General features: G+C 54.2%; 7 protein-coding genes across 7 annotated transcripts in view; 2 read left to right on the forward strand and 5 right to left on the reverse strand.

The window, feature by feature from the left end:
* Positions 1-212: 212 nt before the first annotated feature.
* Positions 213-2,906, reverse strand: BO95DRAFT_355570 (serine/threonine-protein kinase; the record flags this gene model as incomplete). The annotated part of the gene is made up of 3 exons (XM_025582257.1): positions 213-953; positions 1,007-1,069; positions 1,119-2,906. The coding sequence occupies 3 exons, from the start codon at positions 2,904-2,906 to the stop codon at positions 213-215; spliced, it is 2,592 nt and encodes an 863-aa protein (XP_025445513.1).
* A 799-nt stretch (positions 2,907-3,705) lies between these two features.
* Positions 3,706-5,706, reverse strand: BO95DRAFT_382461 (FKBP-type peptidyl-prolyl cis-trans isomerase). Its single transcript, XM_025583396.1, has 4 exons — positions 5,467-5,706; positions 4,967-5,404; positions 4,239-4,908; positions 3,706-4,179 (listed from the first exon to the last, which is right to left on the reverse strand). Exons 1-4 carry the CDS (start codon positions 5,557-5,559, stop codon positions 3,974-3,976), a joined length of 1,407 nt encoding a protein of 468 aa, XP_025445514.1. The 5' UTR covers positions 5,560-5,706; the 3' UTR covers positions 3,706-3,973.
* A 298-nt stretch (positions 5,707-6,004) lies between these two features.
* On the forward strand, positions 6,005-9,919 carry BO95DRAFT_511781 (putative DNA damage repair protein Mus42; the record flags this gene model as incomplete). The annotated part of the gene is made up of 2 exons (XM_025591463.1): positions 6,005-6,120; positions 6,198-9,919. Exons 1-2 carry the CDS (start codon positions 6,066-6,068, stop codon positions 9,917-9,919), a joined length of 3,777 nt encoding a protein of 1,258 aa, XP_025445515.1. The 5' UTR covers positions 6,005-6,065.
* A 226-nt stretch (positions 9,920-10,145) lies between these two features.
* BO95DRAFT_23818 (putative NRPS-like enzyme) lies at positions 10,146-13,992 on the reverse strand. The gene is made up of 3 exons (XM_025581331.1): positions 12,680-13,992; positions 11,627-12,626; positions 10,146-11,568 (listed from the first exon to the last, which is right to left on the reverse strand). The coding sequence occupies exons 1-3, from the start codon at positions 13,699-13,701 to the stop codon at positions 10,372-10,374; spliced, it is 3,219 nt and encodes a 1,072-aa protein (XP_025445516.1). The 5' UTR covers positions 13,702-13,992; the 3' UTR covers positions 10,146-10,371.
* Positions 13,993-14,284: 292 nt separating this feature from the next.
* Positions 14,285-16,828, reverse strand: BO95DRAFT_460442 (uncharacterized protein; the record flags this gene model as incomplete). Its single annotated transcript, XM_025588736.1, has 4 exons — positions 14,285-14,329; positions 14,393-15,284; positions 15,336-15,770; positions 15,828-16,828. The coding sequence occupies 4 exons, from the start codon at positions 16,826-16,828 to the stop codon at positions 14,285-14,287; spliced, it is 2,373 nt and encodes a 790-aa protein (XP_025445517.1).
* A 382-nt stretch (positions 16,829-17,210) lies between these two features.
* Positions 17,211-17,896, forward strand: BO95DRAFT_23855 (uncharacterized protein). The gene has a single exon (XM_025581335.1). The coding sequence runs from the start codon at positions 17,398-17,400 to the stop codon at positions 17,797-17,799; it is 402 nt and encodes a 133-aa protein (XP_025445518.1). The 5' UTR covers positions 17,211-17,397; the 3' UTR covers positions 17,800-17,896.
* Positions 17,897-17,992: 96 nt separating this feature from the next.
* The window catches only part of BO95DRAFT_355533 (putative sister chromatid separation protein (Src1)), a gene marked incomplete at both ends in the record, with an annotated part of 5,782 nt that continues 4,421 nt past the window's right edge, over positions 17,993-19,353 (reverse strand). Inside the window, one exon of the mRNA XM_025582256.1 lies at positions 17,993-18,391. Within this exon, the coding sequence (XP_025445519.1) occupies positions 17,993-18,391 (399 nt within the window). The remainder of the gene's footprint in view (positions 18,392-19,353) is intronic.

Here is a 19,353-nt window from a genome sequence, read left to right on the forward strand (position 1 = left end):
TAGAAGTAATTGTTCGTTTCATCGTATCAATATCCAATAACGACTGACAGCCGGTACAAGTAGATATACCGGTAAGATATCTCGCTTCTTAAGGATGAGTGATGTCTGCCACATAAAAATGTCTAATGAAGAATACATCATGAGCCTTTCGTGTACATTCGTCGCTCTTGATTCCCGAGGTTCATGAAATAAAGGGTACCCAGCCAACGACGCTACGAGCCATATAGTTCCGACAGCTGGCCTCGCCCTAGACGGTAACGACCCCGATCAGGAGTTAAGGCTACGGCCACGGACTTGGGACGTCGATAGGTGTAACCCAAGAATGCCCCTTTCTTGCGCATCTCGAGCACTGTTCTCCGCATTTGCCGGTCACGCAGAAGCTTGTCCCGCGGGCGTTTTCGCTCCTTCCTCTTGCGTTCCTTGTGCGGAGAGGCTTTACCTCCTGGCCCTGGACCTGGACCAGGTGCGGGATGTCGATTCGCATCCTGGGGCAGAGGAGTTTCGGCTTTAGCTGGAACCAGCTCTTCGATCTCACTGTCATCTTCGGGGTGGTCAGGATCCGACATGATGGAGGTATTATCGTGGTCACCCTCGTATCCTGTATCGTCAAAGTACCTGGTGTCCTCCCAGCCTTTCACTTTGGGGATGAATGGAGGAACCGACTGATGGATCTCATCCCACTTGGTGTTGCGGAAGAAAGGATGAATCTTGATATCTGCTGCGTCGTTTGGGAAGACGTAAAAACCCTTGTAGTTTCGACTGCGAGGATCCATATTATAGAAGAAATGTCGGGATGGTAATCGGGAGCTCAGAGAGTCATTAATCTTGTACTTGCTTGACGACAGCCGATGCTCCTTTTCTTGAAGCAGATAATTGATAAGGTCAATTGCATCAGGCGAAACCCGCTTGTCCGACGCTCTACTGGCGGGAAAGCAGAGTGTCTCATGATGATGCTTTTGTCTTGATTAGCTTCACTAGGGGTTTCAGGTATCGTACAGCCACGTACATGGATCTTCATCTTGGTCTTCTGACGATCGTGCGAAGCAAAGGGCGTGAAGCCGTAGAGACACTGTCGCGCTCGAGTTAGAACTGTTCATACATCTCAACGACCATCGTACCTCGTATAGTATGATACCGATACTCCACCAGTCACATCGGCCGTCATATAGCTCACCCCGAACAACCTCTGGTGCCATGTATTGGTTAGTTCCCACGACGCTTGCGGCCAAACGCCGCTTCTGAGTGCGGTCACGCCATCCAAGCAGGCCCATCGTAGGTGGTGTACAGTCAGTCTCAGTTCCAGGACCGAAATCATGGAATGATGCCTTTGCCGGCTTGCGAGCTTCTTTTCTGTCCTGAGAATCCCCGGCCACTTGGATCCCGAGTTTCCTGAGCAGGGAGTATCGCTGCTCATTGTAATATACTTGATCATGAGCCCAATGTCCGTCAAAGGCTAGGCCAAAGTCGGATATTTTCAAATGACCGGACGCAGATATGAGGAAATTGTCGGGCTTGACATCGCGATGAATCCAACATAGCCGATGGGCTTCTTCGATACACAGGATCATCTCTGCAACATACCATCGGGTGATTTCTTCGGGCAAGATGCACTGGCGCATTAGTAATCCCAGGAAATCACCACCGACCATGTAGTCCATGATAAGATACAAATGATCACGATCCTGGAAGCTTGCAATCAATGGCACAATCCATCGAGATTTGGCCGATGCAACAAGAAAGTCTCGTTCGGCTCGGAGGTGACCTTCTTGGCTGTTGCGTATCATTGCAGATTTCCGGATCACTTTCATTGCAAATACATCCTTCTTGACCCCTACCATCATCCTCCGACGTGTGCTTGTGGTCCCATCTATGACAGAGATAGACCGGGTTTTGAGCTTTGCCAGCTCTCCTCTGCAGAATGAATGCTTCTCCCCATGTGCATTGGTACCGTCACTTTCTGCCATTTTCTGTTCTCTGACCAGCCTCACAATTCCAAAACTCCCCCTTCCTAGAACCTTGATTGCTTCAAATCCAGCGAGAGATACCGTCTCGTCCTGTCGGCCACAACGAGAGTGACTTTTGAGAACACGACATTGGCGCAGATACTGCCGTTCCTGGATGATCCAGTTTTCCCATATTCTCGCCCTTTCTTCGGGAGCCAGAGGAAGGCCATAGATATACTGCTCAAGCTCATGCTGGCGCTGCGAGCGAAGATCCGTCCCACAAAATACCGAGTTGAAATATGTTTCGAAGAAGACTTTTGCATTGGCAGCAGCCTCCACTGTAATTATCGAGGGCGGCCGACTGAGTGAGCCTTCGATCACTTGGGTATGTGTACCCTCGTCGCTGCTAGACGGTGACCTTGTTTGTTTCGCCTGCTCGGCATCTACAATGCCTTGCTTCGAGCCTCCTGACGGCTCTCCTGATGTGGGAGGCGTCGTGGGAGGAGTTGTCTGAGGAGTGGAACGTGTACAAGTCGGAGACACACTGTCTTCCGGCGAGGTTTGGGGATCGGAGCTATCCTGAGCACTGTCGCCTTGCTTGCCCAATGCAGGGACAAGTGACGGCCCTGGAAACTGAGGAAGCCGAAAACTAGGCCGCGAGCGAAGATGTGAGCGACGGATGACCGTAGGATATCCAAACGTGGTTGATAGCTTGGTTGACACAATATGTGTGAGAGCTGCCGGTGTCGACTGACTTCGCTTCAAAACTTCGGATAACCGTTTGTGGCTTGGTCGCACGATTGGTAGAGGGGCTTGCAGGGGTGCTTCTGAGGGTTTTGAGGCCACCTCTGGGTGGGCTTGGACATTTTCGACGGACTCTTTGATGTGATTGGAACTGGAACCAATGTTACCAGTCGGGCTGGATCCTTCAGACGCATCCGGAGATCCATCGAGGACTGCCATCCGACCGGATTGCTCTTCGTTCTGTCCATTCTCGACAGGAGCAGGAAAAGAGTGGAAGGTCTGTAAGGGGACGCGGTCATCCTCGACTATTCGTGGGTCATCTGGGTTGTGGGCTGCCACTGCTTTCAACACTACGGCCATCAATTAGCTTGGTGAATTACTCATGAGAACTGAACGAGCGGCGACGTACCTTGCGCAGGGTTTCGTAGACCCAGGAGTGAAAGGATTCTCGAGCTCCGTTGACGGATACGTTCTCGAACGCTGTCCTTGCTCTTAAGCTGACTCGGGTGAGGGTCAGAGCTTCGAGTACCTGACATCATTGTCTCGATGGTAGATCCTTCACTGCTCATGATATCGAGAGGTGTTGGGCTATCATCCGGAGTTTGCGAGCTCTCGTCCATCCTGAGCTGCCTTGAGGCGATTGGGCCGACTCGATATTGATACTATGAGGGGGGCTGGAGCTCGTCATGCACCTACCCTTAATCATAGAAGTACATGTGCTGCTTGCTTTATTGTATAAAACGAAAGAGAGAAAGGCACCGTCATGTGCTTCATCACTCTGTCGAGACATGGAACGCCTCTTGAGTTGAATGCCTATGCAGTTACAGAGGAGATGAGGGAGTTGCAAGGTTGGCGCAGCGAGAGGAGGTGCCCGTGGATTGATGCAGTCCCGATTAGGCAACCCCCATGAGAGTCACTCCATCCATATATACGTCTACCGAGGAAGGAACGCTATGATTACGACGAGAGGACAAGATGATGAATGATGGATGATATGCAATCACTTTTTGAGATTGTGAACACAGATATTCCGTTACTATCCTCCTCCCTGCCAAATGCAGCGGACGGCTGTGCAAAGAAACAAGTCGGATATCACAGAAATCAAAAGTCATATATTCGAAAACCCCCGGAACACCGATTCTTTTGGGAAAGAAATTGAATCCAACAGATATGATAGCAATAGAAAGAAAGATTAAATGCAATAGGATGAGAGACTGCAATCAGAGCGATGCTGGGTGCTAGGTCAACAAGCGGAAGGGCGGAAACAAACATCCCCAGGAAACTGCTTATTTGATCTCGAGCAGCTTGACGTCGAAGATCAACTTCGAATTGGCAGGGATGCCGGGAAGAGCACGCTTGCCATAAGCAAGGTGGGCGGGGATGGTGATGCGGCGCTCACCACCGACGGCCATACCGGCAATACCGATGTCCCAGCCCTTGATGACCTCACCCTTGCCAAGCTTGAAGGTGAAAGGCTTGCCCTTCTTGTTGGCTGCAGTCACACATGTTAGTCGAGTCATTGCTTGATGTGAGATATGGTTTGGGACTTACCATCGAAGACCTTGCCATCCTCGAGCTTGCCGATGTAGCGCATAGCGACGGTGTTGCCGGTCTTGGCAGCAGCACCCTTGCCAAGCTTCTTGTCGTCGACCTTGACACCCTTGACCTCCTTGACACCCAGGGTGCCGGTGGTCTTCTCAGCAGGCTTCTCAGCAGGCTTCTGGGCGGAGGGAGTGGGGCCCTGCTCCAGGTTCTTGGCGAACTGAACCTTCTTGCCCTCCTTGGCATCCTTCTTCTCCTCAACGGGGGCAGCCTCGCCGTTGTTCTTCTTGAGCTTCTTCTGCTGCTTCTTGCTCAGAGCAGGCTCGTTGGCAGCAGGCTTGGCCTCCTCGGCGGCACGCTTGTTCTTGCCCTTGGTCTCGACCAGCTTGGGGGCCTCCTCGTCGCTCTCAACCTCGGTAATTCTGGGGTCCTCCAGCTCATCGAGGTCGTCGCTCTCGTCCTCCTCGCCCAACAGAGCCTCGAGATCCAGCTCCTCCTCACCAGGGGGGAGGTCGTAGTCGTCCTCATCGTAGTCATCCTCGTCGTCAGAACCACAGGGGCCGTGCTCATCAGCGGGAACGACGTAGTTACCGGTCAGGTAGATGGTGTGGGTACCGGTGACCTTGAAGAAAACACGCTCCTCCTCACCAACGGTGATGTCGAGAGGCTGCTGGCAGTTCTACATGGCGAAGAGTCAATGGATTGTTAGATGGCATGATCAGAGATTTGGCTCTTACCTTCTCGGGGTCCAGGGTACAGAGCACCAGCTCATCCAACTCGAGACCCTCGTCGGACTCATCATCAGAATCGTCATCGGTTGCGGGGGCCTTGCCCTTGACCAGCTTGGAGATAGCAGCCTTCAGGTCGAACTCCTCATCCTCGTCATCTTCCTCAGAGTCCTCGTCCATAGCATCCTCGAGCTCCTTGCGGGCAGCAGCAAGCTTGAGCTTGCGGGCCTTCTCCTTGTCGCTGGGGCCGCCGTTGACCTCCTCGTCATCCTCGGAATCTTCCTCGGAGTCGTCCTCATAGTCCTCATCATCAGACTCGTCCTCGAGGTCCAAGCCAGGAGGAGGGCGAACGAGCTTCAGGGTGGCGCGGGGACGCTTGTTGGAGTCGAAGCCATCCTCGTACTCGGGAGCCTCATCGGGGTCGATGGCAGCCATGGTCACACGGAACTTCACATTGCATTAGCATCATTTCCGAGATGGTCTTTAGTCTCAATGTCAATTGGACTCACCATGGCAGCAGCCTCAGGGACCACGGCGGGAATCAGAGCTCCGCCAGCGGGAACTCTGAGCGCATAGACGGCAACAGGCTGAACACCAGACATTTTGAATGTGATATGTGATATAGGGGGGGGTATGAGGTTTTGTAAAGAAGGACACGAACAGAGCCCGACGAAAAGAAAGAGAGAAAAGGCAGATAAAAGATCGTCTACCAGAAAGCACGGAAGAACGAAGGGAACAGAAGGAGGAGGAAGAGTCGAGGAAGAGGAAAAGTTTTGACGCCGCCGCAGCACGCCCGGAATTGCTGTGGCTGCACCGAGACCGTCCTTCACCGCCTTTGAGCTTTTTTTTTTTTTTTCCTTCATCAAGAATTTCCCGGGCAACCAATCACCTCCGAAGACCCACTCTGTCACCGCCTTCCAAGAAGGCTCTCTATCATTCGAGCTTTTATTGAGTCACGTGATGTATCTTCTCCACTCTCTGCGCATGCAGTCCGAGGTCCTTCATTGCCTCTGCCGCTTCCAGACCCATTCATTCATTCGCTGCTATCGGGAACCACAGGCACACTCTCACTGTCCTCGCCCGATCATGCTACTTCTCTTGGCCCAACATGGGCTCAGTTTTGGATCAGAATTCTAGTGCCGTGCGCAAGCGTATTCAGAACCGTACGTGCTGATTACTCCCCCTCATTCCGCTGCCAGGCACGTCCGCACCGCTAATCGCTTATCGCGCCGCTGTATAGATCAATTCGAAGATGAGGGTGGCGAAGAATACGATGCCTCCACCTTTGGTGGCTTCAGCGATTATATGCGCAGGAAGAAGCTCAAGCTGCAGAATTTGGACGCTGAGATACGCTCCTCTGCTTCTGAGAATCCCCCCATCTTTCGAGGCGTCGTAGCGCACGTGAATGGCTACACCCAACCGTCTCTGCAGGACCTTCATAAATTGATTGTCAGCCATGGTGGTGGTTTTCTCCAGTACCTGAGCGGCAAGACGGATGCCACTCACATCATCGCCAGCTCACTGACCCCCAAGAAACGGGAGGAGTTCCGAAGATATCGGATTGTGAAACCAGCATGGGTAGTGGAGAGTGTCCAGGCGGGTCGCTTGCTCCCCTGGGATCAGTTCCGCGTCGTTGACGAAGGACATGCACAGAAAGTCTTGAAGTTCGACAATGGGCGTATACTGAGCCAAACCAACACTTCACAGACCGGCTATCGGGAGCAGAGCAGGAATAGCTGGTATGCCTCTCAACTTCAGGCACCGGAGGCAACTAGTCCCGTGAGGTCTCCTTTGGGGCAGCCTGCGGGTTCAGCGTCGACGGAGACACAACCGAACTTGGCTTCCCAGTCGGATTATGGCGAATTCCCTAGCTTTTCGATGGACGAGACGGGCAATCCTCTTCCTGTCTCGCAACAAACCAATGTACTATCTTCTCCCAAGGATCCTGAACCTAAAAAGGACGACCCAGGCAATGATATTATCTCTCCCCGTTCAAATATCTCGCAAAAAATAACCCCATCGGCTCAACAAGCTAGTCCCTCGAAACCAGGATTGACTTCTGAAGAATACAATGCTCAACTCTTGATGGATCCCCGCATGCGCAACTCCAGTGTAGTCAACCCGGAGTTCATCCAGCAATACTACAAAGAGTCACGTTTGCATCATCTCTCGACGTGGAAGGCGAATCTTAAAGCCCAACTCCAATTGGCAGCTGCGGAGAAGTCGCAATCCCAGTTCAAGGGCGCGAAACCTGTTCCCGGCGTCAGACGATATATCATGCATGTGGATTTTGATTGCTTCTTTGCCGCTGTATCGACATTGAAACACCCTCATCTGGAAGGAAAGCCGGTGGCGGTGGCACATGGCGCTGGGTCGGGCTCTGAGATCGCAAGCTGCAACTATGAGGCACGTGCGCATGGGATCAAGAACGGAATGTGGATGAAAGGCGCTTTGGGAGCGTGTCCTAGTCTACAGGTCGTACCTTATGATTTTCCGGCATACGAGGAAGCGAGTCGAAAATTCTACAACGCCATCCTCGCCATAGACGGCATTGTTCAGAGTGTGAGCATCGATGAAGCGCTTGTCGACATCACCATGCAATGCTTGCATGCTGGAGGTTCGGATGGGAGAGGTGTTTCTGAAGGGTCTATCTACCGGGAACAAGCCAAAGCCGATGAGATTGCGCAAGCATTGCGGACAACTGTAAAGGAACAAACGGGCTGCGCAGTTTCCGTGGGCATTGGTGGCAACATTCTCCAGGCTAAAGTAGCCTTGCGCAAAGCGAAACCGGCGGGTCAGTCTCAGCTGAAGCCTGACGAAGTACTAGATTTCATAGGGGGTCTGACGGTCCAAAGTCTTCCGGGCGTCGGTCATAGCATGGGTGCGAAGTTAGAGGAGCTAGGCGTCAAGTTTGTGAAAGATGTTCGGGAGTTGACTCGTGAAAGGCTCACATCCAGCTTGGGTCCCAAGACAGGCGTCAAGCTTTGGGAGTATGCGCGAGGCATAGATCGGACCGAGGTCGGCAACGAGACGATACGCAAGTCCGTCTCTGCCGAAGTCAACTGGGGGATTCGCTTCGTCAATCAGAATCAGGCCGAGGATTTTATCCGATCATTGTGCGACGAGTTGCACAAGCGACTAGTCGAGAACCTCGTTAAGGGCAAGCAGTTGACGCTCAAGGTGATGCGGAGAGCAGCCGACGCGCCCCTGGAAGCTGTGAAGCACCTGGGACACGGCAAATGCGACATTGTCAACCGAAGTGTCATGCTCGGCGTAGCCACCAATGCGTCTGAGGTTCTGGGGCGGGAGGCCGTGGCCATGCTTCGCAGCTTTGGCATTTCACCAGGTGATTTGAGAGGGTTGGGGGTACAAATGACCAAACTCGAGCCGCTCAAGTCTGGGTCTCCTCGCAAGCCCGACGGCAGCCAGCAGCAGCTGAACTTCAAGGTATCGCCCATCCGCAGAAGCATCGAGCGACCTGAAGACCCGGACGACGTGGAGAGTCCTCGGCGGGGCGAGTCCGAGACCGTCCGGTCCGTCCCCTCGATGCACGAGAGCGGCCACAAGCCCTTGAACATATCAGGAACGCAATTCATCCTGCCCTCGCAGATTGACCCGCAGGTCGTCGCCGAACTCCCCAACGACATTCGATCGAAACTGGTAGCCCAGGGCCGGTCTCGCCGCGACACGCGGTCGACCTCGCCCTGTCCGCCCACTCGCACGCGCCGACCCATAGGGGACGCAGAGCTGCCTCCGCCGTCACAGCTCGACCCAGAGACGCTTATGGCGTTACCAGAGGACGTCCGGGCCGAAGTACTAGGTTATTACACCCGCGACTCCAGCGACCCGGACAACCAAACCCCCGAACCCTGGACATCAGCACCTACCACCACGAGCACCACCACCGCAACCACCAACCCTCCCCGCCCAACCTCCTCATCCTCAAGTTCCCTCAAACTCCGCAAGCCCACCACGCCCACCAAACGCCGTCGCGGCCGTCCTCCCATCATCAAATCCAGTCTAGCCACGACCCTAACCCAAGCCAAATTCGTCCGCCCGAACCCGCCACCACCATCAGTTTCAGCCTCAGCCTCAGCCTCAGCATCAACCACCACCACCGACCCCCAAGCAACAGAAGTCTCCGCCGACTTTCTAGCAGCATTACCCGAAGACATCCGCCAAGAAATCCTCGAAGAACAGCGTCGAACCCGTCTGCTGCAACGCCCAGCCCTCCACCCTTCAACCCACGCACGACCACCTACAACAAACAACAACAATGCCCCTCCACAACCTCCCCGCGAGAAAACAATCCCCCTCCCCCCGCTCCCCGCACGCCCCACCTTCACCGCCAACCGCCTAACTTCCCTCCCGGACCTCCGCAACGCCCTGAAAGCCTGGTACACCGCTTTCAACCCCAGCCCTGATCCCAACGAAGAGGACGAAGCAGACGAAAACGAAGAGGAAGAAGAACAAGAAGAACCAGGCCCCTTCGACGAAGACATCCTCTCGCTAGCCTGGTACCTGAAACGGGTTGTCCTGGACGAGCGGGACCTCGATAAAGCGGTCGCCGTCGTAAAGTGGTTGATCTGGTTGGTTGAGAATGATTACCCGGGGGTCACGGCTGATACTACTGGTACTGGTAATGGTGCTGGCGGTAGCAGTAGCGGTAGCGGTAGCGATGGCCCGGCGAGTTCTGCTCACAATAGCGGGAGCGGAAGCGCTAGCGGTAGCATTCCTGGGTTGGGGTTTGGGAGCTCTCAGGAGGAAGACGCCTTCAAGACGCCCAGTCCGAGTGGCAAGATCTCCCGGCCGGAGGGCGATGGGTCCCAGCGGCGGCGGCAGCGGAGGCAGCAGCGGAAGCAGCGGGTCGGGAGGAGGTGGGGGGTTGCGGTGAGGATGGTGAAGGAGAGTGTTTTGGAGGCGGTTGGGGAGAGGGGGCTGGGGGTTGTTGATTTCGAATGAGGGTCTTTAATATCTACCCCGACTAGGGAGTAAACGTGCGTTGTATTTTACTCATAGTGAATTAGTCAACGAGTCGAGCTGGTCGAGGTTTGGTTAGGGTTATCTATGATTACTGGAGAGGGGTATTGCAGGCATTCAACCGAACTTGATGAAGTGGTACATACATACCCTGGAACAAATCTCAAAACAAAGCACATACAACTGGTACAATACATAGGAACGATAGCATACGTTCAGTATGCCACTCTACTTAGCCACACCCCCATAGTCCGGTCCGTACTGACTACATATACCCTCCAATATACCCAAGCAAATCAAGCACCCGTACCATAACACCACATAACATATCACATATACACCACTCACCCCACACACAACCCATAATCCAAGCAACATGATAACACCCCAACCCCTTCAATCACTTATAGCCACTAATCTCAATACAGCAACAATCAAGAAACCCACCCGACGCTCAAAAACCACTCCACCATCCTCCTAACCAGCACGGCATCCCCATCCACAACCGTCCCGGCCCCCTCCAACCCGCGACTCACAGCCCTGGCCCTCTCCGTCCGGAACCGCAGCCGTCTGCGCTTCGCCAACACACTCTCCGGAAACTCATACTTGCTCGCAAAGAAATCCACCAACTTGATCGGGGGGTTGCGCACGGGGTCCGGGTCCGCGTCGCGCAGACGCTGCACCCATTCGCTTGGAGGTAACTCGACGAAGTCCAGCCCGGCGCGGCGGAGGGCAGGCAGGAGGTCCCGCGTCCAGTGGAAGGGGGATGGGTTGGTGAGGTTGTAGAAGATTTCTCCGGCTCCTTTGCTGGGGACATTCACATGCACAGGGGCAGAGTCAGTGGGTGTGGGGGTATCGGGAGGGGCTGCAGTCGAGGCTAATGCGATGTCATTCACGGCGGTGGCGACGACATCCACCGGTAGCCAGAGGGGTTCCTCGTCGAGGGTGGGGAGGGCGCCGATGGTGCGGGCGGACTGGAGCATCAGGGGGATGGCCTCGGTGGCGTTCCAGATGCCGTGGACGGTGTCGCCGACCACCTGGCCGATGCGGAGGACCCGGACAGCGAAGCCGGGCACCGTGGCGTCGGCGCGGGCGCAGATGTGCTCGGCGACGAGCTTGGATTGCGCGTAGCCCATGCCCTGCGCGGCGGCGAGGGAGGATGGCAGGGTCTCCGGGACGGGGTTGAGGTCCGAGTTGACGACGGCGCTGACGGAGGAGCAGAAATTGAAGGTGGCCGGGTGGGGGCGCTGGGCTCTGAGGCATAATGCCAGCAGATTCTTCAGGCCGCCGAGGTTGTCCTTCTCCAGGCTGCGGAGGGTGAGGTTGAAATTGACGGACCAGGCGCAGTGGATGATGCTCGTGAGTTCGCTGGTGAGGGTGGTGTAGGTGGAGCGGGGCAGGCCGAGGGAGGGGTCGTCGCCGAGGCTGGAGGGGAGGGCGATGAGTTTGCTGCGCGCCTCGGGGGTCAGGGAGGCGTAGAGGAGGCGCGTGGTGAGGGATTGGTGAAGCCGGGTGTAGGCGTCGATGGGGGAGGCGGCGCGGATGAGGCAGTAGATCTTCTTGACCTCGGGGTTGGCTGCAAGCTGGGCCACAACATGGCTTCCCAGAGACCCAGTGGCGCCAGTGACGAGCTGGATGGAGTTAGCGAACCAGAAAACTCATCTCTAACAGCAATTGAACGCGACTTACAACGTACTGCCCGTCCAGGTCATTTGCACACGGCACATGCTCCTCAAAGTGGCTATACTTTTCAATCATGCCCTGCATCTGCTCAACAATCGATTCACCATCATCCGTCACGCCAGTCTTGAGGTTAGCAAGATACCGAGCCAGCAAGCGGATGCTCGGCTGCTCAAAGGCGATATTGAGCCCCAGCTTCTGTCCATTCGTATCGATCTCTCTCAAAATCACCGAGCGTAGCTGCGTGGCTTGCAACGAGTCCATTCCCAGAGCAAAGAAGTCCGCATCGTCGGTCAACAGACCTTGACTCTTGAGTGGGAGAAGATCCGCGAGCTGCTCCCTGAGGAACGACCGGAGCTCTGCCTCCGACAGTCTCAGGGTCCCACTCATGGCGTCTTCGGCCTCGTAGGCCTCTTCAATCAGACGTTCGTATTCCCGGTAGAAGCCCTGTCTGATAACAGTTCCCTTGTCCGTGCGAGGATATTTTGCATCCGCCGGCAAGACACGCACCATACTCTTGGACAGCTGACCGAACGCAGGCATGGATTCGTGGGCTTTCTCGACAGCGGGCCATATCGCTTCCACGATCTTCTCGTCAGACAGAGACTGAGAGTCAGGGGCACGGACTACCGCGAGCCCGATGCAGGCCTTGCCCGCCCCGAAGACAATAGCCTCACTCACTGCACTATTCTGCCGGACGCGTCCCTCGAGGTCAAGCGGGTTCACCTTCTCGCCGTTCACAAGGACGAGTGTGTCGTCCAGCCGGGCATAGTACTTGTATGCGGTCATGGTGGGATGCTTCACGAACAGATCCTTGGTGGCATACGAGCCATCCGGGCGGTTGGACATGACCTTCGAAGGCCAGCCGTCCAGACAAATAAGCTCGAACACCCCCGGGAACCGCTCCTCGAATTGCAGATACTTCTGCACCGTCTCCGACGGACGAAGCCAGTCCCACCCTTTGTCATCCCGAGGTCTTGTAGACATCATCAACTGGCCGGTCTCTGTCCTGCGATCCTTGTCAGCACGCTTTCATTAATCAACCACAGAAGAAGTACTTACGATCCATAGTGACTGATGAGATGTACTCCATTCTCAACCAGGAGGTTTCCCAGTGAGTCCGGACAAGCTGACCCGCCGAACATAACCGCCTTGAACCTTGCAAGCGCAGCGATACCCTCGGGGGTCTCCGCGAGCAGCTTGAGAGCATAGGGGACACCATAGAAGATCTCAAAGTCATGAGACTCCATGATATCAAGAAGATACTGCCTCGTCAGCGGCAACTTAGCGTTGTAGAGATGCAACTGCTTGCTGGCATGAATCGTGCGGAACAGGCAGCTAATCCCGTGGTTGTGATACAGCGGCAGCGTCACAAACCCGCACATGTTCATATGGCCCGCATAATTCTTCAAGGCAGCTTGATGGGTGTGGAAGATGGGCTTCGGGAGGCCCGTCGAGCCACTGGAGTGGATAATCCATGCGATATGTTTGGACTCCGCAACAGGATCCAGAGATGGCGTCAGGTTGGTGTCAATTTCTTCGTCCGGGATTGGAAAGTTGTAGCATTCCTCAGTCGGGATTTCATCGATGAGCAAGTCAGGAACGCGCTTCCTGATCTCTTCGGCTGTATCTCCGAAGGATGAGTGGATGAAAATGTGCCTCGACTGTGTTCTTTCCAGCAAGGACACATAGGCGTCGATCGATATCCGCGTGGACAGCAGCAGACCGGGATGTCCGAGTTTGGCCAGCGCCAGGAGCATGACAAGGTAGTTAAGGTCCGAAGGACCGAGTAGAGACATGACGGTGGGAGTCTCTGCGGAGGATTTCCGAGGCGGAATACTTTTGGCCAATACTTGGGCAACGCGGAAGGCGTAGACATCCAGTTCGTGCAGGGGATAATCCACATACTCGATGCCGTTGTGTGGGTAGGAAATGACAGGCTTTGAATCACCCAGAGATGCACGTTGGCGGACAAGTTCGTCGAGAGTCAAGGGCTCTCGCTGTGATAATTGAAGGGGGACATGATCGTCCTTTGCGAGAGGTGCCCGCAAAGAAGGCGCTTGCGGGAGTATTGCAGAAAGCATTTTGGTCAAGAAAGCAGTGATTCTGCGCTCAATGAGGAGGAATATGTCTCTGAACAGATTGATGAGACTCCAGCTTTTATATGTATCGTTCCTGCGAACAATCCGGACCGCCTAAGTCGCATGGTAGAAGGGTTCCGTCATGCACTCTCTGGTGTTGGTGGAGAGAGGCATGGATATCCGGCCAGCCCGGATATTTCTCCGAGCTCGACTGCATGCTTGCATGGCACTCCATCGTTTCGAATAGCTCAATTCCGAGCCCATTACCAATTTTAGTCTATCTGTCTGTCTGTCTGTCTGTTAGTACCAGCAATGGAGGCGGCACTGCGTATCACATGTAGCCTAACAATCATAACCAGCTAAGGCAGTGGATCTTCATCATCGGCCTCGTGCATCTACAACAACGAAACAACTGCCCGGGGCAACTCGAACGAGCGGGCAATACAGCACAGGGAGGAAGAATACGCCAGAGGAGAGTCCAATAAGATACAAGTCATCCCAAGTCGTGTGGTCATTTCATGTCATTAGATCAGTCAAAAGAGCCTGGCCAGGCATGCAGCATTCCCAAGACATCATGATCGAGTCGCTACATAGGGAATGTCGGCGGATCGTTACTCAGATTTGTGAATGCCTAAGCAAGAAGCATTCAGTCAGTCTCTCCGGGTCAAAATCCAACCACAACGATATCACTTACCCAGGAGTCAATCTGCGTCCACAGGAGTGAACCGTCCAAGCTATCCAGAAAACTCAGGTCTATCTCCGACTCCAAAGGCGACGGTGTGAAATTGGTCAGCGGTAGTCCACTCGGATAATCATAGGAGCCAGCCTCCAGGGGTCCAGAAGTATATATACTAGTCAGGCTCAACTGTCCTTGCTCCGCCAGTGTGCTTGGATTCTGGCCCTGAAAGAAGACAGCGCGAAACCCCTCGGAGGTATCGCTGGATGAGCCAATCCGCCTACGGACTTCTCGCCTCAGCTCTTCCAGAATGATGCTGTAGCGACGACTGGGTGAATTCCTCCGGGTGGCCTCTGCCAGATGCTGCTGGCAGGTTTCCGCCAGGCTGAAAAGGGAGTAGAGATGGTGGACATCCTCGATCCCGGGGGAGGATATCCCAAAGGTAGTAGATAATCGATGCTGTTGGATTGTATATATGTACACCACAATGATGGCGCAGAAGCACACGTAGTGGGTAAACCAGAACGATTGTATCAGGACCCTTTGTTTCGCTAAGCTATCCACTAACCCCATGGCTTGCTCGGCAGCCTCGATGCACTTGAGCACGTGGTGAGTCACCGTAGGATGGGGGATCTGTGGCGTGCGGTTCAGATCCGTAAAATCGTTCAGCAGAAACGACCGGGTCGTATGAATCACCGCGTGTGAGTAAGCCAACTGCAGAACCTGACTCTGCCTACATAGTGGAGGGATCAGGCTCGTGGCCCGAACACTATTGAAAAGTGGAGGGGTGGCTGCTTTCCAGTTTTCAAGCTTCGTCATGAGGCGTACAACCGTCTCAAGTGACGCATCTCGCGATAGAGGGCTGATTGTATACAACTGTCGCGAGATCTCACCAAGAATACGACCCAGTCTATGCAGTTAATCACTACTGTCAAGCACCAAGGAACAGATCCAGGCATACCTATAGTGGAGAAGGGAGGCGGTCATCATACAATCCCCAACCCCTGGTCTGGTCGATGAATATTCTTCCAACATGTCTTCATCGTGGACTTCATCAGGCAGCTCATGATCAATGTCCTCATCATGAAGCAGACGAGGCCTCCCAAACATGACGCTGAGATATTTATCCAAAGTATAAGTGCTCCAGAACAGGCGCTTCCGAAGCTCCCGGTCGAGATAGGAATTGCCATCGCGGGGGACTTTGCCTCGGTGCCGTCGGTGCAAACCCAGCGCCGTCACCAGCTGGAGGGCTGTCCCGAAGGAGTACCAGCACTCGTTGGCCCTGGAGGAAGAGAGTAGATAGAAACATTGGCCCAGTCGCGCCTGCACTGATTCCAGACGCGGAGCTCCAGACTCCAGGGCGGTCATAGATTTGGAGGCCGCATACCACTGCTCGCTGCGATTATATCAGCCTGCAAAATGGTCCAAGGCCGTGGAGGCAAAGCACACTCACCTTCCATGCTGTCTATCTATCTGACTATCTGGGTCTTGCTCCTCGTACAAAGTGCCCACAGCGAAGATCATGAAGATTATGGCTATTCGCGCTACCATGCGCCCCGTTGGGGGGTTGGACACAGAATGATTACATTCATACACCTGCTGCAGCCATTGATCCACACTCCCGCGATGCAAGAACCGATATGTGACCATGGACAAGTCGAAGTAGGTATTGACCAGCTCCCGAGCCTTCTCATACGGGGGCAGTGTGGATCCAACGTCGCGATGGGCCGCGTACGGTTTATCCCCAAACTTGAACACCGAGGTATTCTTGGATGGAGATTCATTCTGTAGTGCATCGGGAACCGCTCGTTTCTCATCCTGATGTAAACGACGCCAGACGCGATTGAGGAAGGACAAGCCTGAGGCCGGTCCTAGATAGTTACCTTCCAGATCGGTCACGGCGGGGTCCGGTGAGTTGCGCTGAGAGATGTTGTTATTGTTGCTGCGGTTGCGATCATACACATCTTGGTGAGAGGCCGATCCAATGCGTGACAATGAGTGTGCGGTTGGATGTGAGCGCCGTGTTCTCGGACCGTGGACCGCATGAGTGTCTCCGAGCTGCTCGCCAGATGAAGCAGGCAGGGGCTCGGGGGGAAGACCTCGTGAGTAGGCGGCATTGTATTCGCATACCAGCGACAGCCGGGTACACCTTACGCAGGGAATGGTTCCCGTACAGCGAGTCTTCTTTTCCTTGCAATGATCGCAGGCCCGGGTAATCTTTTGCCGGGGAGTGTTGGATTTGAGTATAGATGAGGAGGACTCGGAGGACCTTCTCGGTCGTTTTGCAGCAAGTATATCTCGGCCATTGGCACTAGATCGAGACCTAGATCGAGACCGAGACCGAGCCCGAGCCCGAGCCCGAGCCCGACGGTGACTGTCACCGACGACTCTTAGTGGTACTGGGTCCTCCGATGACGACACACTGTCCACCGCAGCGACAACAGTGGCAGCCATATGGACATATCCCGGATTTCGAGGCTGGTTGGCTGGGGGTGGGGGGATTAACGAGAGAGGTGGTACCACAGAAAGGAGGAGGAGAATACGTAGGTAGTAGGTAAGGTACCTAGTAAGTAGTAATCATATCATGGAGAGATGCAGTGCAGTCAGTGTCATTTTAGTGGAAGGGAGAAATTTCCGGGGATGGCGAGAGGAGCGGGGAAATCGTGAGTCTAATCCGGATTTCCCAAAAGCGGGGGGGGCGAAGGAATTGGACCCAAACATAACAAACATCTTCTTTGGTGTCAATCGGTCATTCCCCCTACTGAACGTACAGTACAATACAGACAGTACAGGGCATCAGAGACAGCCAAGTAAGGAAATTTCGTACAGATGCAGATGCTGATAAAATATCGCCTCTCATGATGAGTTGATGAGTCAACTGCATAGAGCAAGTCTGAATAGATACTCCTAACTACTAGATATACTGTAGATCAACCAAAGAGCTTAAATCTACATGGGCTGTGCAATACAAAATCTATCTGCATACCATGAAGACACGCTTCACGTCCAACTGATCTTCCCAGATGTCCCAGATCATCCGAAGACCCTGCAGAGAATACAAAGCTATAATTCGGTCATTGAGAAACTACCGACGCAGAACCATTCTAGGGAGAAGAACGCAATTAGAACCGGAAGTGGCAACGTCACGGGTTATCCGCGCAAGAGCAACTTATTGGGCATCGGCTCGAAATTGCACGGGAGCTGGTGGGAACCAACATGAGAACATCAAATTCCGCTTCAAAATACATGCCCGCACGCCCACTATATTCCAAGCAACTTCCCTCGCAACAGGGATCCTCCCATTCTGCTCAACTCATCCAACCCGGTTGTGTCTCCCATTCTCTGTTCCAGGTCGTGCCGCAACGGACAAAAGACAAGGCACCGGGAAAAGTTCATCCCCGATGCTTCCTGCTTCGCCTGTTTGATGCAGGCCCAGGCCCAACAAATGTAGCGGGTCTCCACCGCACAAGGGCACCGGAGTGCAAGCCATGTGCGATGGGCCGTGGTCGGGATGTGAAGATCAGAAATGAAGGCCGGCCGTCATCATCATCGTCATCGTCAATGTCAAGAACTGTTGCTGCATGAAACGAGCGACTTCCTAGCGAGCTTAGGCTAACCCTAGAGGTTTTGTTGGTTTATCGGCGGGGTCTCGGGAGAGTTGGTGTCTGACTCTTCATCGGACTCGTCGCTTTCGAGCTCATACATCACCTCGTCCTCGCCCTCCTCCTCTTCCTCCTCCTCAGGTACAGAGAGCGTCACATACTCGCTAAGAAGGTCTTGAAGCTCGATGAGCCCAGTGGGCTGCCTCATCCTAGACAGGACTTCCCGGGTTAGCTCCCCGTCTCCGATTCGTATGGTCTCCATCAAGCCATTTATCAGGCTCTTATAGACCCTCAGGAGTTCCTCGGTGCGCTTTTGTTCGGCCTTGCGGCGCTTGTCTTTGGACTCATTGACCTCGCAAGAACGACCGTGAACACGGCACTGGGTGCAAGGCATTCCCGTATCTTTTATGGTGCACTGCAACGGGGTTTCTCAGGTCAGACTAATGCAGAGGTGAGGTCGAGTCAGGATGGAGATCAGAAGGTTCATCAAGAGGGGCTTGGACAGTGATACTCTTTTTCGAAACCAAAACGGTACCTTACCCTTGTGCGCAGCCGCTGGCACTCAAGGCACGCGGTAGACGCTCGCCGTGTCTTTCCACTCTCGGGAGCCGGGGGAGGGTCTCGAGCCTCATCTTCCTTGGCTGCCTTGGGCGCGATAGGACGATAGGACGTGACACCGTGTTCGGGCATGCTTCAACCCGGACGTGTAAGACGACCAGATACGGGGGTAAAGCAAACAACGGAGGATCGGACTCGAGGCGAAAAGGGAAAGGTGAAAGAGGAACCTTGAAGGGACAAATACACTAGGGTGGATCGTGGGAAAGAAAAGAAGACCAACCGATCATGCTCCTCCTGGGGAGGCACATCTATGACAGTACAGAGGAAAGGGTCATGCTCGATCGAGACGATCTTAAGACCTCTCAGTACAGCAATCTGCTGCCCTGCTGCACTTGATTAAGAAGCTAGGGGAAAGAATGAGCACGGGTGTGTGAATGAGGTCGACTCAGCCAAGCCAGCATCGGGAGAAAAGGAAACACACAGAAATGCAATGTCAGACGCCAAAAACCCCTCCCGGGAGCCTAATGGGGCGCATTCAGGAGTGCACCGAAAGTCAAATTTGACCAAGACGGGAAAGGCAGTCAAACTCGAAATCGTCAGGCCTTGAAAGGCGGCAATCAGGATATCTACGCATCAACCGGGTCTAATCCCTCCTTTTCCAAATCAACCCGAAAGAACATTGGGAACTTGGAAGCCACAAAAGCGTGCAGATACTTGGACTGGTTCTGTGGCAGCTGCGGCCTCTAAGTTAGGCCTCTGATGGGCAGAGCAAGGAAAGGTAAGAGTGGAAGGTAGGTAGGTAGGTAGGGGGGGGGGGGG

This window comes from Aspergillus brunneoviolaceus, assembly GCF_003184695.1.
Source record: "Aspergillus brunneoviolaceus CBS 621.78 unplaced genomic scaffold BO95scaffold_11, whole genome shotgun sequence".
Taxonomy (NCBI): domain Eukaryota; kingdom Fungi; phylum Ascomycota; class Eurotiomycetes; order Eurotiales; family Aspergillaceae; genus Aspergillus; species Aspergillus brunneoviolaceus.

What these genes read in the sequence shown, in the direction of transcription:
- BO95DRAFT_382461 (XM_025583396.1), bottom strand. Translation starts at nt 5,559, where the DNA reads ATGTCTGGTGTTCAGCCTGTTGCCGTCTATGCGCTCAGAGTTCCCGCT. An exon ending in TCCCTGAGGCTGCTGCCATG is followed by an intron (nt 5,405 to 5,466) that starts GTGAGTCCAATT and finishes TGCAATGTGAAG; the next exon opens with TTCCGTGTGACCATGGCTGC. An exon ending in GGATGGCAAGGTCTTCGATG is followed by an intron (nt 4,180 to 4,238) that starts GTAAGTCCCAAA and finishes GTGTGACTGCAG; the next exon opens with CCAACAAGAAGGGCAAGCCT.
- BO95DRAFT_23855 (XM_025581335.1), top strand. Translation starts at nt 17,398, where the DNA reads ATGTCCCAGATCATCCGAAGACCCTGCAGAGAATACAAAGCTATAATT.
- BO95DRAFT_23818 (XM_025581331.1), bottom strand. Translation starts at nt 13,701, where the DNA reads ATGCTTTCTGCAATACTCCCGCAAGCGCCTTCTTTGCGGGCACCTCTC. An exon ending in CTCATCAGTCACTATGGATC is followed by an intron (nt 12,627 to 12,679) that starts GTAAGTACTTCT and finishes CAAGGATCGCAG; the next exon opens with GACAGAGACCGGCCAGTTGA. An exon ending in ACCTGGACGGGCAGTACGTT is followed by an intron (nt 11,569 to 11,626) that starts GTAAGTCGCGTT and finishes AACTCCATCCAG; the next exon opens with CTCGTCACTGGCGCCACTGG.